The sequence below is a fragment of the Leptopilina heterotoma genome, unplaced genomic scaffold, assembly GCF_015476425.1.
Source record: "Leptopilina heterotoma isolate Lh14 unplaced genomic scaffold, ASM1547642v1 Lhet_58, whole genome shotgun sequence".
Taxonomy (NCBI): Eukaryota; Metazoa; Arthropoda; class Insecta; order Hymenoptera; family Figitidae; genus Leptopilina; species Leptopilina heterotoma.
In genome coordinates this window covers 3025520-3038464 of record NW_025111131.1, presented here as the reverse complement: position 1 = coordinate 3038464, position 12945 = coordinate 3025520, and the positions used below count along the sequence as shown (strand labels likewise).

Here is a 12945-nt window from a genome sequence, read left to right as displayed (position 1 = left end):
TAATTTTTGCAAAGTTGGGAAAGCCATGAATTAAAAAGAAACACAACAAATTAATTGTCTATAGATACTCATAGATGAGACGATAGTGATACTTGGATCTGATGGTAGATGGCATTAGTGAATGTCACTGTAACTGTAGGTAAATATATTTAACACGACGTAAGAACCTAACCTATATTAATAACGCACACACGCACACGCAAGTAAAGACACGACGATTGGCACGATTGGTCACGGAAACCGAAAGATCGCACGATTCGTTAGAAGTACACAGCTGAATCGTCCTTATATATTAAACGAGTGGAAAAATATGTGCCTTCGAGAGAGAGCATTTTTTAAAATAACTTACTAATCAAATTATGTAAATAAGTAAAAGTCGTGAAAAAAATTATGTTATATTGAGGAACAGTTCTTGAATTTAATTTGGCATGAGGAGACATTCACGTTTATTAATAAAAGGTTTTTTTCTTTCATACACGTGTGAATTTCAACTTCGAAAACATTAGGGTTAGTTCGCGACGTCAGGTGATGGACTCGGTGATGCTCGGGCGAAATCGGTTAAGTCCGCCCGCAGTCCTTCCAAAATTGGTATGTTACGTTAGAATGTCTGTTATATATTCTATCTATATGTGGAAAAAAGGTTAGAATTACCGTATTATTTCACAAACAAAAACTAGCATTTTATTCTTTTCTAAAGAAAAATAAGACTATTTCTAATGCAGATAGTAATTTTTGTACACCGAAGGTTGCTTAATATATAACGAACTTATCATATTTTCGTATTAATGTTGAAATTATTAGCACAACGCACGAAAAATCCTCACATTCTAACGTACTTTTAGAATAAAGATAACCAAATATATTCAATATTAGAAGAAAAAGTTTCTCCGTGTAATAAATAAATTATAAATTATATTTTGTAGACTCCTGACAAATTTGCCAAGAAAAATGCCATAAAGTTCTAAAACATTATGGTATTCGTTAGTCTCTCTACATAGTCTAAATGTTACAGAGTTCTCATGATAGTTAGTTCTACAAATGAACGATTTGAACATAGAAGGGTTCCTAGCAGGTTTGAAAGGAACTGAGAATTTTAAAAGTGACAAAATTTGAGGGCAATTGAAAAAACCGTTTATTATTTTTAACAAAAAAAGTAAACCAGTATATAGAAATCTTAAACTAAGTAATGGAATGCCCAGAATCCTTCTAAGTTCAGAATAGTCGTGACTGAAAAAATCAAAAGACAACACTAATCGTGTCGCAATAAATCGCATACATTTTTTTCAAGTAAATCAATATTAATGTCCAGATAGGGTGACCATATTAATGACGCAAAATCAATAATTATTCTGACAAGGGAAAAGTACAAAACCTTTAGAGCAACAATATTTGTGAAACTAGAAGCACTTCTGGTGACCATACCTAAAACCCTATGAGCATTGTTGACAATATTAAAATTGTGAGTTTTGAAATCAAATGTAGAGTCCAAAGTGACATCAAGATCACGGATAGAATAAACCCTAGAAACCGACTGAGTATATAATCAGATCATGAATTAATCATAAAATAATGTATGAAAGTGATTGTTCATTTTTAATAATTGTAAAATTTATCTCTCATACATTTAGTATAGACTGTGAAAAAGGATACTTCATTTTTACCTTTTTGTCACAGATTCTTGAGAGTTGTGAATAATAATTGGAACAGACATCGTCATTATTTGCCTTGAACCTTGAATCTTGGCAGTCCGTTACTATCAGTCCTCAACTACTACTATTAATTTATATACATATATATTTTTTAGTTTTCTTAATAAATAAGAAAAATTTTGTATTTTCGAGGTGCGACGTCACTTAAACTTACCTGTAGGATAATTAGCTTGTCAAAATATAATGAATGTGGTACCATTAGAAAGGTACTGAAATTATTTTTCGATCCATAGGTCATAGAATAAAATTCGACGAAAATTAAGAGAGTTACAGTCTATTATTAAATATCAAATTTCATGAAAATTTTGATGATTTTTAGGCACATGAGTAATTTCTTCTATTCTTTTCCACTTCAAGCTGTAAAAAATGTTTATGTTTAAATATTTTCATTGACAGTTTATATTATTACGAAAATTTTGAGCCCTTGTGGACTACGATTGGATTAAAGATGACAATTCTACACTAAATTTGGTGAACGAAACTACTTTCTTCATTTTTAGTATAACTTAAACATTTGCAGCAAAAATTTAAAAAAATAAATTTAGTTAAGCGCTAAAATTACTAAAATCATAGTCTCAAATTCATTACTCGGGGGTTTTCGGGGTCGCTGATTACGAATCCGATGTCAGATTTTGAAAATTGATAATAATGGATTCTTTATGGTGGACGAGTATTTTAAAAATCCATCGAACTCGCACCTATTGAATACACTTCTTTGAATTTTCTAAATCTGACGTCGGATTCGTAATCAGCGAGATGGAGAACCCCCGAGCAACACATTTAAGGATACTAAAAATGAAAATAGTAGTTTCATACACTAAATCTAGTGTAGAATAGTCATTTTATTCTATAACCTATGGATCGAAAGGTAATTAAATTACCTTTCTATGGTACCCTACTCATAATATTTTGACAAGCTAATTATCCTACAGGTAAGTTTAAGTGACGTCACACCTCGAAAATGCAAAATTTTCAGCTACAGCAAAATTGCATGAGGGGAAAAAATTAAAACTGATTTTCTTACTCAAAAAACACCTTCTAATCGAAAAGAAATGTTTTGTTCGATTGGCAAAAAAATGCTTTTAATTTGTAAATCTGTGAAATTCGCCAGATAAACGAAGCGCTCAACTTTCTGCTTGAATGCACGCGGTATCTCCTTATTGCACTTGAATCCTCAATTGCACTCTGTTCTTAAGTCAAATGATAATTTGAATTATTTTGGTATAATTGTAATTGACTTTTTATTATTATTAAATCAACTTTTCGTCCAATTACAGCTTTTTTATAGTCTAAGAGCTACTTAACGACAGTCTTAATCAAACGTTTTAAATAAGGCCTATAATTAGGAAATAATGAAAATGTGAAACAATTATTTAATATTAATATGGAACAGACTTCCTTGATGTTAAGCCTTTATGTCTAAATTTCATAAAAATAAAACTGCCAGATCTGTTAACCTCTGCCAATGTTGTGCCAGATTTGTTGTCTTTATTTCACATACGTATAAATCACCATTAAAATGATAGAAATACCCCCGTTAAATATGTGAAAAAATTGATAATGTTGCAAAATTGGTATTGATAACTGGTATTTTGTCTGGATTATATTTATTTAAATGTCTGTTAGAAATATTATTTTAATTTTTTTCTTTGAGAAATCAAATTAAGTTTTAAGTTATCTATTAGCAACATTAATTTTATCAAAATTGTAAATGTGGTATATAAATATTTTTTATGAACAATTTATCTTTGTAATAGATGGCAATTTTATGACGTATTCTCCCTTTTAGAGCCGGTGGGCTTAAGTCCTCCTCGATTGCCATCTAGATCTAAATTCGATGGAATGGTCAAGGAAGAAGGAGAAACGTTAACGTTATTCGCGGAAGCGCAGGCCATGCCACCTCCTTTTTACAGGTGAGGGACTGCCGCTACCTCAAATTCGCTGTTTTTAAAATTCATTATATACACAGGTCAACAAAATTTTGAAACAAAAAGCAATCTGTTTTCCCATACATTTTTAATGTGCTGTATTCAAATTTAAGATCAGCATTAAAAATAAAACAAATTAAATTATGAAATATCCATTTTTAATTATTCTTTTGATTACCTATGTTATAATTAGAAATTTGCAATCAAAATTGCAAAATTCAAAATAGTTGACAGGCTATTTTTAAGACCACATTGTGGCTTCATTCAATCTCTGTTAACGACTATTTTTAAGACTCTTTTATCACACTAATTTTAAATATTCGAATACTACTTTTTGTTACATCTTAAAATTAGTTCGTTTGTAAACTCAATTCAAGACTTTTTTGTGTAGTATACGATACCATTTCGTAAAATTAAAATAAGATTTTTGGTAAGCCACACAAAAATAGTCATTTCTTGACCATTTAACCAAATATTACAGAAAATCCTGACGTGATGGTCTATTTTGAGGTCAGATTCGGATTCTGTGTCAAAAAATATGTAAGAATCACCTCCCTTTTTTGTAACAGACATGAACAAAATTTTGCAGGCCTGTGTAGTTATTCTCTTCATCGTAAGGAAATTATATTTTTCTGTAACTGTTTCTATATCAATATTTTAAAATCTTAATAGTTCCACTGATCTTTTGAGACTAAGAATTTAAAAGATTTCAAAGATGAAATACTTAAATGGTGCTTTATTTTTTAAGAAAAGTTTATCTAACCATACTATTATTTCTTTTTAATACAATTGATCAAAGAAAAATAAATTATATTTCCTTACAGAATTTAAATATTTAGGATATCCTATGGGTCTCCTATGAATAACCATCGGTCCTAGAACATAAAAATAAACATAAAATTACATTACAAAAACTTATGCAATAAAGACCTTATTGCAGAATAATACAACGGAAAATTACTAGAATTTCTCATAGAACTTTTACAAACCTAAATATCTTCGTGATTCATATTTTTTTCCTAAAATGGTTTCATATACTTGAGGTGATCTCTTAAGAGCTAAAAAATTTACTGATCTAGGGACAAATAATTTTATTACTTATTATTTTATATAAAAAAAGTAAATCAACATAAAAGAATCATAATGTTATTGTTATAATATTGATATGCGATCTAAAGTTATCGTATCCGTTTGTTTAGCAGTAAATCTAAAAAATCTACTTTGTATTCTTTGAAATCTAGCCATACATATCTGATTATGAGGCTACTAAATAACTGACAGAAATTCAATCCTGGCTCTTACCAAACAAAAAACAGCGTTTTTAAAGTTATTTAATTGTAAAAACGAGATACATTTTTCAGGCAACGATATAAACAGTGTTTGGTAGATTACAAATTAACAAAGTAATTTAATTAATTTTGATAATTTTAGATAACGTTTTTAAAGATAAGATAATGAAATCTTATGTAATATAGTGATGTAATCTTAAATAATAAATAAGGGCTACATTCCAAAAAGTGACCAGGTTAGTGATGAATAAATTTCCAATGGGTACTGCTGTCAAAGGCTCCCATACCAAACTCAGAAGATCAAAATCTTCTGAGGTGCTTTTCTTGTTATTTATATCATATTCAGAGTTTAGTTGTTCTTCGTAATGTTTTTGATTCTTATGTGTAATCATTATTCGTATTTATTGATGTCGGATCATATTCTGCATTTTTTCTCCAATTATTATATTAGTGTTTGAGTTAGGCAAGGATTTAAAGTTTCTGTTTGATGAGTCAAATTGTGTGTTATAAGACCTACAGATGCTATCCAGTAAGTTATCAATTCTATTATCAGGGCTTAAACTGAAAGTACCTTTTTGACCCAGGATGATGATTGCTTCTTCTCTTGAACGATTGGAAATGTAGCGTTCTCTCCTAATTTCAAGTTGAAATCTGCATACCAAGCGGGAACTCGACGAAGATTTATGGTTCGCAGCGCAATTGATGCAATAATTATCATATCTTGTGCTCTCACAGCCATCCGTCTCATGTTTTTCTCCGCAAGTAAAGTGTGTTGCTCTACATTAAGCAGTGACGTGTCCGAAGACTTGACATTTGAGCATCTTTTAAAAGGAGGTTAATATAGGTATTATAGTATGGGCTACCTGATAAATAAAAACCAATTTGGGATCTGAAATTTAAGTCTATAATATTCATTGAAATATTATACACTCGACTCTCGGATCTTTTGCATTCAGATCTTTTACACTCTCGATCCTTTTGCAATTTTTCTCCCGCACCTTTTACCTTTTACATTAAATAAATAAATGACTATCAGAGTGCCAAAATATTTATTTCACGATAACTTAGGTTAACTAAAGTGAATTATAGCAGCTCCTCCATTATGTGATTAAAATTACATTAAAATTTTAATTACTATAAATGTAAATATTAAAACTAAAACATAAATACTGTATTGTTTTGTTTTGCGTTACCATGGCATTTGTTTTGGTAAAAGATATGAGAGGATTTGGTCCCATAAGTGCAAAAGATCCGAGAGTCGAGTGTACTACCTTTTTGTAATCTCCTTTTTGCTGAAATCAAGATACCCTTTGTTTTCCCATTCATATAGCTGATCACTTCAGGAACAGGATAAGTTGGATCAACTCTAATAAATCCTTTTTTGCAGAATGTGGACTCCGGTAAAAATACTTTATAGCCCAAATCATAAAGTTCTTCCGATGATAGTGCGGCATTTGCGTCTTCAATTCAATCGTAAAGAATGTTAATCTGGTTTTGTCTACTAATGTGAATTTTCCTATCACCAATATTATAATTGGACATCATTTTTCCAATGGCTATCGGGTCCATTCTATCCAGATTTCTGCCAGGGTTGTTGATTCCATTAGCACTAAAAAGGGTGGATTGAACGAGTTATCATAGATGAAGTTGTCTAAAACGTAATCTGTCTCAGAATGCCAATAGTTGTTATTTGGCTGCATATTACTTGCGTTCTGTTGCCCAAAAGGTTTTGTAGCTGTTGATGATTCTTGGAAAAAATTCAGTTTGTCCATTCGTGGTTCGAGCCATTCCTGAAGATGGTCTTGAATTTGAGGAACTAGATGACATATTAGGAGGGTCTCCCATAGGTGGGCATAAATGTCGGCTTTGGTAATCTTCAGAAAGTCCAGTGATATTTCTTCTGAACTTTTTCTTGTCTGTCTTGTTCCCGGGAGGATCCGTAGGAGGGCCGCTCGATGTGGAAGAGTGTGAAGTATCACGGAGTCTTTTGTTACTTTCTTCGCCGGATGATTGTGTGAATAACATTGTAGGTGTGCTGCGTTCTATACTAGAAGACAAAAGTTTGGTTATTTTAATAAGTCTATCAAAATAATTCCTATTACTGGATAGGGATTTCTGTGAATTATTACAATTGTATCCTGGAGGTTGAGAAGGACGAGAATTACATGGGCAAGAAGATCTAATAAATACATATTTTTATGTAAAACTTGGTTACAATAAATATAGTCAATTATATCAGGAATCGATATTTTAATAATTTAACTTAATGTATTTAATTAAAAAACTTGGATGAGCCCCTCATTAATGAAAGCAAAAAATCAGTAAGTAGCCTCGATTTAACCAAATTAGAATAGGTTTAATACATGCTTACATTAACGCTCATTGTTTACTAAACAGTATAGTGCATTATAATATGAAATTGTTCATTTCTAAAAAAAGAATGTTGATGCTAGAGTAACCCTGTAGTGTATTATTTGTTTGTTTTGATAATTAATCAATGAGTGCACTCAACAATATAGTAGGGGAAGTGCGCCGGTTGTGGGCACCCCTACGTAAACTTCGACGGCAAGCAGACTTTACTGATCTAAGTATTGCAAGTCGTGTTCGTTGACAATACGGACTTTTCGTATTGATAACAAAACAAATATATATGCATTTGTGTAATAGCTGTGAGCATAATAAAGAAAATTTGCATTAAATTAATAAAAAAGTAATTTTGTATTGTTTTCGAAGAGCAACATATGGGTGTAGATTCGTTCAGAAAAAAAGGGTTTAATTTTTTTTTTGCAGTGTTGTTATTATATTTTGTGATTTACCTTCGTGTTTAACCAAAATCCTGCATCACAAAATGTGTTGGTCTTTTTAAAAAATGACTGTCATTCCCGGTTGTGGGCACCTTTATGTTAAGGAGGCTCTACCATCTGAAAATGATGTAGACTACTGTCTCATCTATCTAAACTTTCTGCCAAGGAAATTGACAGCCGCAAACTCTATTAAATGCGATAAAAATAGTCGTTCAGTGCATTAGAAGTGCGTTATGGTTTGCGTACTAGCTACTTCACATGCAAGCATTATGCTTTTGTTAGCGATGAGCATAGTGTGAAAACGTGTCATCATTTTTGTTCTTTATCCCGGCAAAGTCTCTTAAAATAAAGAAACTTTCATTTCTTCTTTATTTGGTTGGTTTCCTTTAATATTTTTCCATTTTTAGCGGATTTTTCAAGGGTGCCCACAACCGGGTACAAAAATTTTTTTGTCAAAAAATTTCCATTTCACTAAATTTCTAATAAAACTTTTTTATTTAAAGGAATCAATTTAATTCCTTCACTGACAGTCAACTTAGACCTCTAGCTTTAAATTTGTACACATATATTTGTATAACATGCACATGGACAAATGTTATGAGGCAAAAACAAAAGGGTGCCCACAACCGGCAGACTTCCCTTATTAATGTTCAATTATAAAAATACACTCAATCAACAGAGACAAATATTTCCAAATTCAAAGCAATGTGAATTTTAATATCGGTTAAATATCGATTTTGTATTTTAATGTATTTTAATAATTATTTATTATGCTAATTTCAAAAGCAATTGCAATTACACAGACATTGGTACAGGCTAAGAGCAAGCATAATTAGAAACAAAGAGTAAAGCAGGATATTTAAAAAAAGGATTTAAAAATAGAAAAGAATAATCATAACTTCACGTTTCGCACAGTTCCCTTACTCTATGCAACTTTCACTAATTTCGCAATCACGCAATGAAAGTTGTAATAAGAACAAGTTTTGAAGTCATTGTGCACTCGTGTGTGTGGCAAGAAACCAATCAATAGTACTGAATGCCCGCACAATGCTAACATTTTGCCTTCATTCGTGCGACTCGCGACTTCTATCTTAAATTAACCGCAAATATAATGAGGCATTCTCCGTGAAATTTTCACTCAAAATTTTTTTTTTTATTAAAACAATTTTTCTCGAATTCTATATGAAAAATAAGTAAATACGTGTTTTTTTATTTGTTCAAAATTACGGAAGTTATGATTTTTTTAAATTTAACGTCTTCAGAAGGAAAGGACTTTTGGAACAGTTTTTACTCTGTTATATAAAAAAATAAAATAAATTGAAATTCTGTCTAAAAAGTGACTTCTCTCAAAATCGAAGTAATCGATATTTTTCTTTCATTACAATCACTAATAAATAAATAAAATTATATTTTTGAAATCATGTTAGTTACTACACAGAGTTTTTTTCGACTTTTACACTTGTTAAAATATTAACCTTTAATAACAAAACAAAAGCCTTACTAATGGAATGAAGTTTTAAAGTGGTTTAATTTCTCAATTTCCTTCACTAAACTCTGTACAACGACTAACATAATTTTAAATATAATTTTATCCCTATAGAACACCACTTTAGCATAAGTTGGAAAAATTTATTTATTTTTCAGTGACTGTAATGAAAGAGAAAAATCGAAAATCGATTACTTCGGTTTTAAGAAAAGTTACTTTTTAAAAGGAACTAGCTAAATAAACGCGCGCAAGCGCGCGTGAAAATTTTTCTGTTTTTCAGCATCTGATATTTAAAAAGAAATTACAATTGAGGCCTTGGATCCAATAACTCGCCCGACGCTCGGAGGAACGCGTAACTGCCAGTCAGTGAGCAGTGAGCGCCTCTGGGCCACTCACTGCTACCCGACTGGTATTAGCGCGTGCCTTCGAGCGTCGGGCGAGTTATTGGATCCAAGGCCTCAATTGGGAGCAAAGTCAAAGTTTATTTTTTTACAGTCATTTATATATGAACATTGTATTATGTTTACATAATATATAAATTGTTTAATTAAATTTAAATGCAATCAATAAATCAATATATACATATTTTATAGGTATATATAAGAGAATCCATATATCAAAAATAATGTAATTATTTTAAGAACAAAAGAAATTTTTTTGTAAATGTGTTAATTTTTAAAACTAATCTGAATATTTTTTTGCAAAATGAAGAACAGAACATAATTTTTTTTAATCATTTATGAATTTCTTAAATAGATTAAAAGAATTTTATTCTTTTCTAATTTTTGATGCAGTTCCAGGTGAAATTTCTTCATTACTTTTTCTTTTAATACTTTTATTGCCGTTTACCAATATATTCATGTTCATTTTATCACCATCCATTTTTTTAATATTGTCTTGATTTTTTACTTGAAGAATGTATTTTCCACCTAGAAAGAACAAAATTAAGTATTATTTTATAATGATCTAAAATTATAATAAATAAAAGATCAAATTAAAATTCAATTGCGAATTTCGAAAACGGCTCAACTCGGCTTTTTTTCAAATTTCACTTTTTTGTTTTTTTGCATTATTATACGTTTTCTTGAAAGGAAAATTTCATCTGAGGTACTTTTAACGGAGAAAAATGTATTAAACTGTATTTTCCTTTGACTTTTAACCTAAGCTTGTTTGTTTTCTAACCTATTGCTGAATTGTTTTTGAGCTCCAAAAAGTTATTACCTACATTTTTAAATTAAATAAAAAAATAATTGAATTGATTCTCGATAGTAAAATATTTAATTAATATATTTTTATGATTAAAATGATTGAATTTTTTTCATGAATTTCGAAAAGGGCTCAACTCTGAAAACTATAATATCAATTTTCTCCAACCCACTTTAATTTAAGACAATTATTTTATCATTTTCTCATACAAAATAGCATCTAATTAATATAAAAAACCTGCTCTTTTAATTAAAGCTTTTTGAAATAAAACATTTTTTGTCTCTCCTGTAAAATTTAAAAAAAACCGAGTTGAGCCCTTTGCGAAATTCGTAATTCTATTGTAATATTCAATTTTATTATTCAAATAATAATTTTTACTATTACTAAGTATATGTGACCTGGTCTATGAAAAGGGACCTTACGTGTCAAAAAATCATTTTTTCTTTTTTGTTGATTCGGATAGAGTTTGAAATGCTCTTTAAGATGGTGAAAACCAAAAGTCATAAGTTGATTAGAAGTTTCTTAAAAAAAATTTAAAGGCAAAAGAAACAAGAGTAAAAATACGAAAAAACTGATTTTTTTGTTATTATACAAATTAAAATAACAAAGACGATAATTTTTTATTATTTGGAAAAGTTGACAGTTTCTTTGACAACTGTCAACAGTTAAAATTCAAATTTGATATCATATTCATAATCAACGACCTCAAAAAGCTTATTACTGTCTTTTTTATAAAAAACGATCACTTTTTAGAGAAGTTGACAACTGTCAACTGTCAAATTGTCAATTTAACATCATATTCGTAATCAGTGGCCTCGAAAACCCTTACAAACATGTGTCACTTATTTATACTTATTGTTGCTATTTAGAAAACTTAGATTATTTTGCATATGTTTGTGGGATTTGTTATTAATTTATAAAACAATTATTTAAAAAAATTGTTCATTACTTGTATGTGTTTTATTTTTATACTGTGATCCACGGTAAAGAAAATAAGCCTAACTGGATTAAAAAATATTAATATTTAAAAACGTAACAAGGGTTTTTCTAAGTTAAACTTTAACTGATGTTTTCTAGGAAACGTGTTTTCGCACGCAAGGTCCCTTCTCACTTTCCAGGTCACATATAAAGAAAAACTTAAAAAAGTAGACGATATTTGGCAAAATTGGTCAAATTGACCCCCTCTACACCATATAAATTTTTGAAAAAGTCAAAATTGTTTTTTGCGTCACATTTCTACTTGATTAAAAAATAAATTTTCTGAGTTTTAATTCTTTTAACTAGTTGAAATTTTAACTTGAAACATTTCACGTAAAACACATATTTTTATTTAATATTATTAGCAAATAGGTTATATAATTCCAAAAGTAATAATATCATTACTGGATTAGTTCCATATCGGCTTCAAATGATGTCCAAAATCTTTTTCATGTCTGAAGAAAAAATATTTGTAGTTTTAATATACACTTACTTGCAAGTGTGAGGTACCCTTTAATGCACGGAAAAATGTAAGGTGCACATGCTATACCTTTCAAAAAATTTATCCAACAATTAACTTCACTTCATATAAAAACAATAGGAAATAATAAGTGTGAAGTGAATTGAATAGTAAAATTTTTAGACAAGGATAACCGATGCAGCAAAAGGTACAGATACTGTCCCAAACATTTTTCCGTGTGGATACTGGATCTCCTTTTTTAAACTAACTTAAATCATTAAAATTCTGAAGTTTTACATCAAGTTTATATTCTCCGTCAGTGATAGCACATAATCCATAGTATGATCCTCTTTTTGTAAATGCTGTTTTTATAAAACCATGAGTTTTGGTATTTTACATTTTCTCAATTCGCGCTGTATGAAAGTGACACCGTCATATTTCCAACAATAGCTTGTAAGGTATTATGACGTAATTTTTGTAAGGTATAGTGGAGGATCATTTTTTTGCACTAGTTTCTATTGTCTTTGCATTTTTTGTGTACATTAGTACACAAAAAATGCAAAAATAATTGAAACTCGTACCTCTTGTGCTCAACCGCAACAATTCACGAATATGTGACACTTGGGATCCAGATGTTCATGCTAGTTGCGTTAAAGCATTCACATGTCCATACCTTACACTCCCTTATATTATTTTTTATCTTTTGGTAAAACAGAGTAAAAAGTGTACCAAAAGTAATTTGCTTCTGAAGACGTTAAATTAAAAAAAATCATAACTTCCGTAATTTTGAACAAATAAAAAGATAAAAAAACACGTATTCACTTATTTTTCACACAGAATTCGAAAAAACATTTTTTTATAAAAAAAAATTTTTGGTGAAAATTTCACAGAGAATGCTAATGCTTCTTTAAATGGATTATACACCCGTTTTAAGCTTATACTAGCTGTACAAGTGTTTATACGTCCGTAGAAATGTTCTTTACAATTTTATACTACATATATTATAGCTAATACTAAATGTTGCGTGTACAGAATGACTTGAAATTTTGATTACTCCTATTTGCCAGGACCATGCGTCTATTGGG

The 12945-nt window shown here is 29.9% G+C and overlaps 1 protein-coding gene across 50 annotated transcripts in view; it reads left to right on the top strand.

Moving 5' to 3' along the window:
• Window positions 1–12945, top strand: part of LOC122508873 (Down syndrome cell adhesion molecule-like protein Dscam2) — a 176013-nt gene that overhangs the window by 53292 nt on the left and 109776 nt on the right. Inside the window, exon 8 of one of the 50 annotated variants that reach the window (XM_043622471.1) lies at window positions 3499–3622. The exons of the other annotated variants lie outside the window; for them this stretch is intronic. Within the exon in view, the coding sequence (XP_043478406.1) occupies window positions 3499–3622 (124 nt within the window). The remainder of the gene's footprint in view (window positions 1–3498; window positions 3623–12945) is intronic. 50 annotated transcript variants of the gene reach the window in all.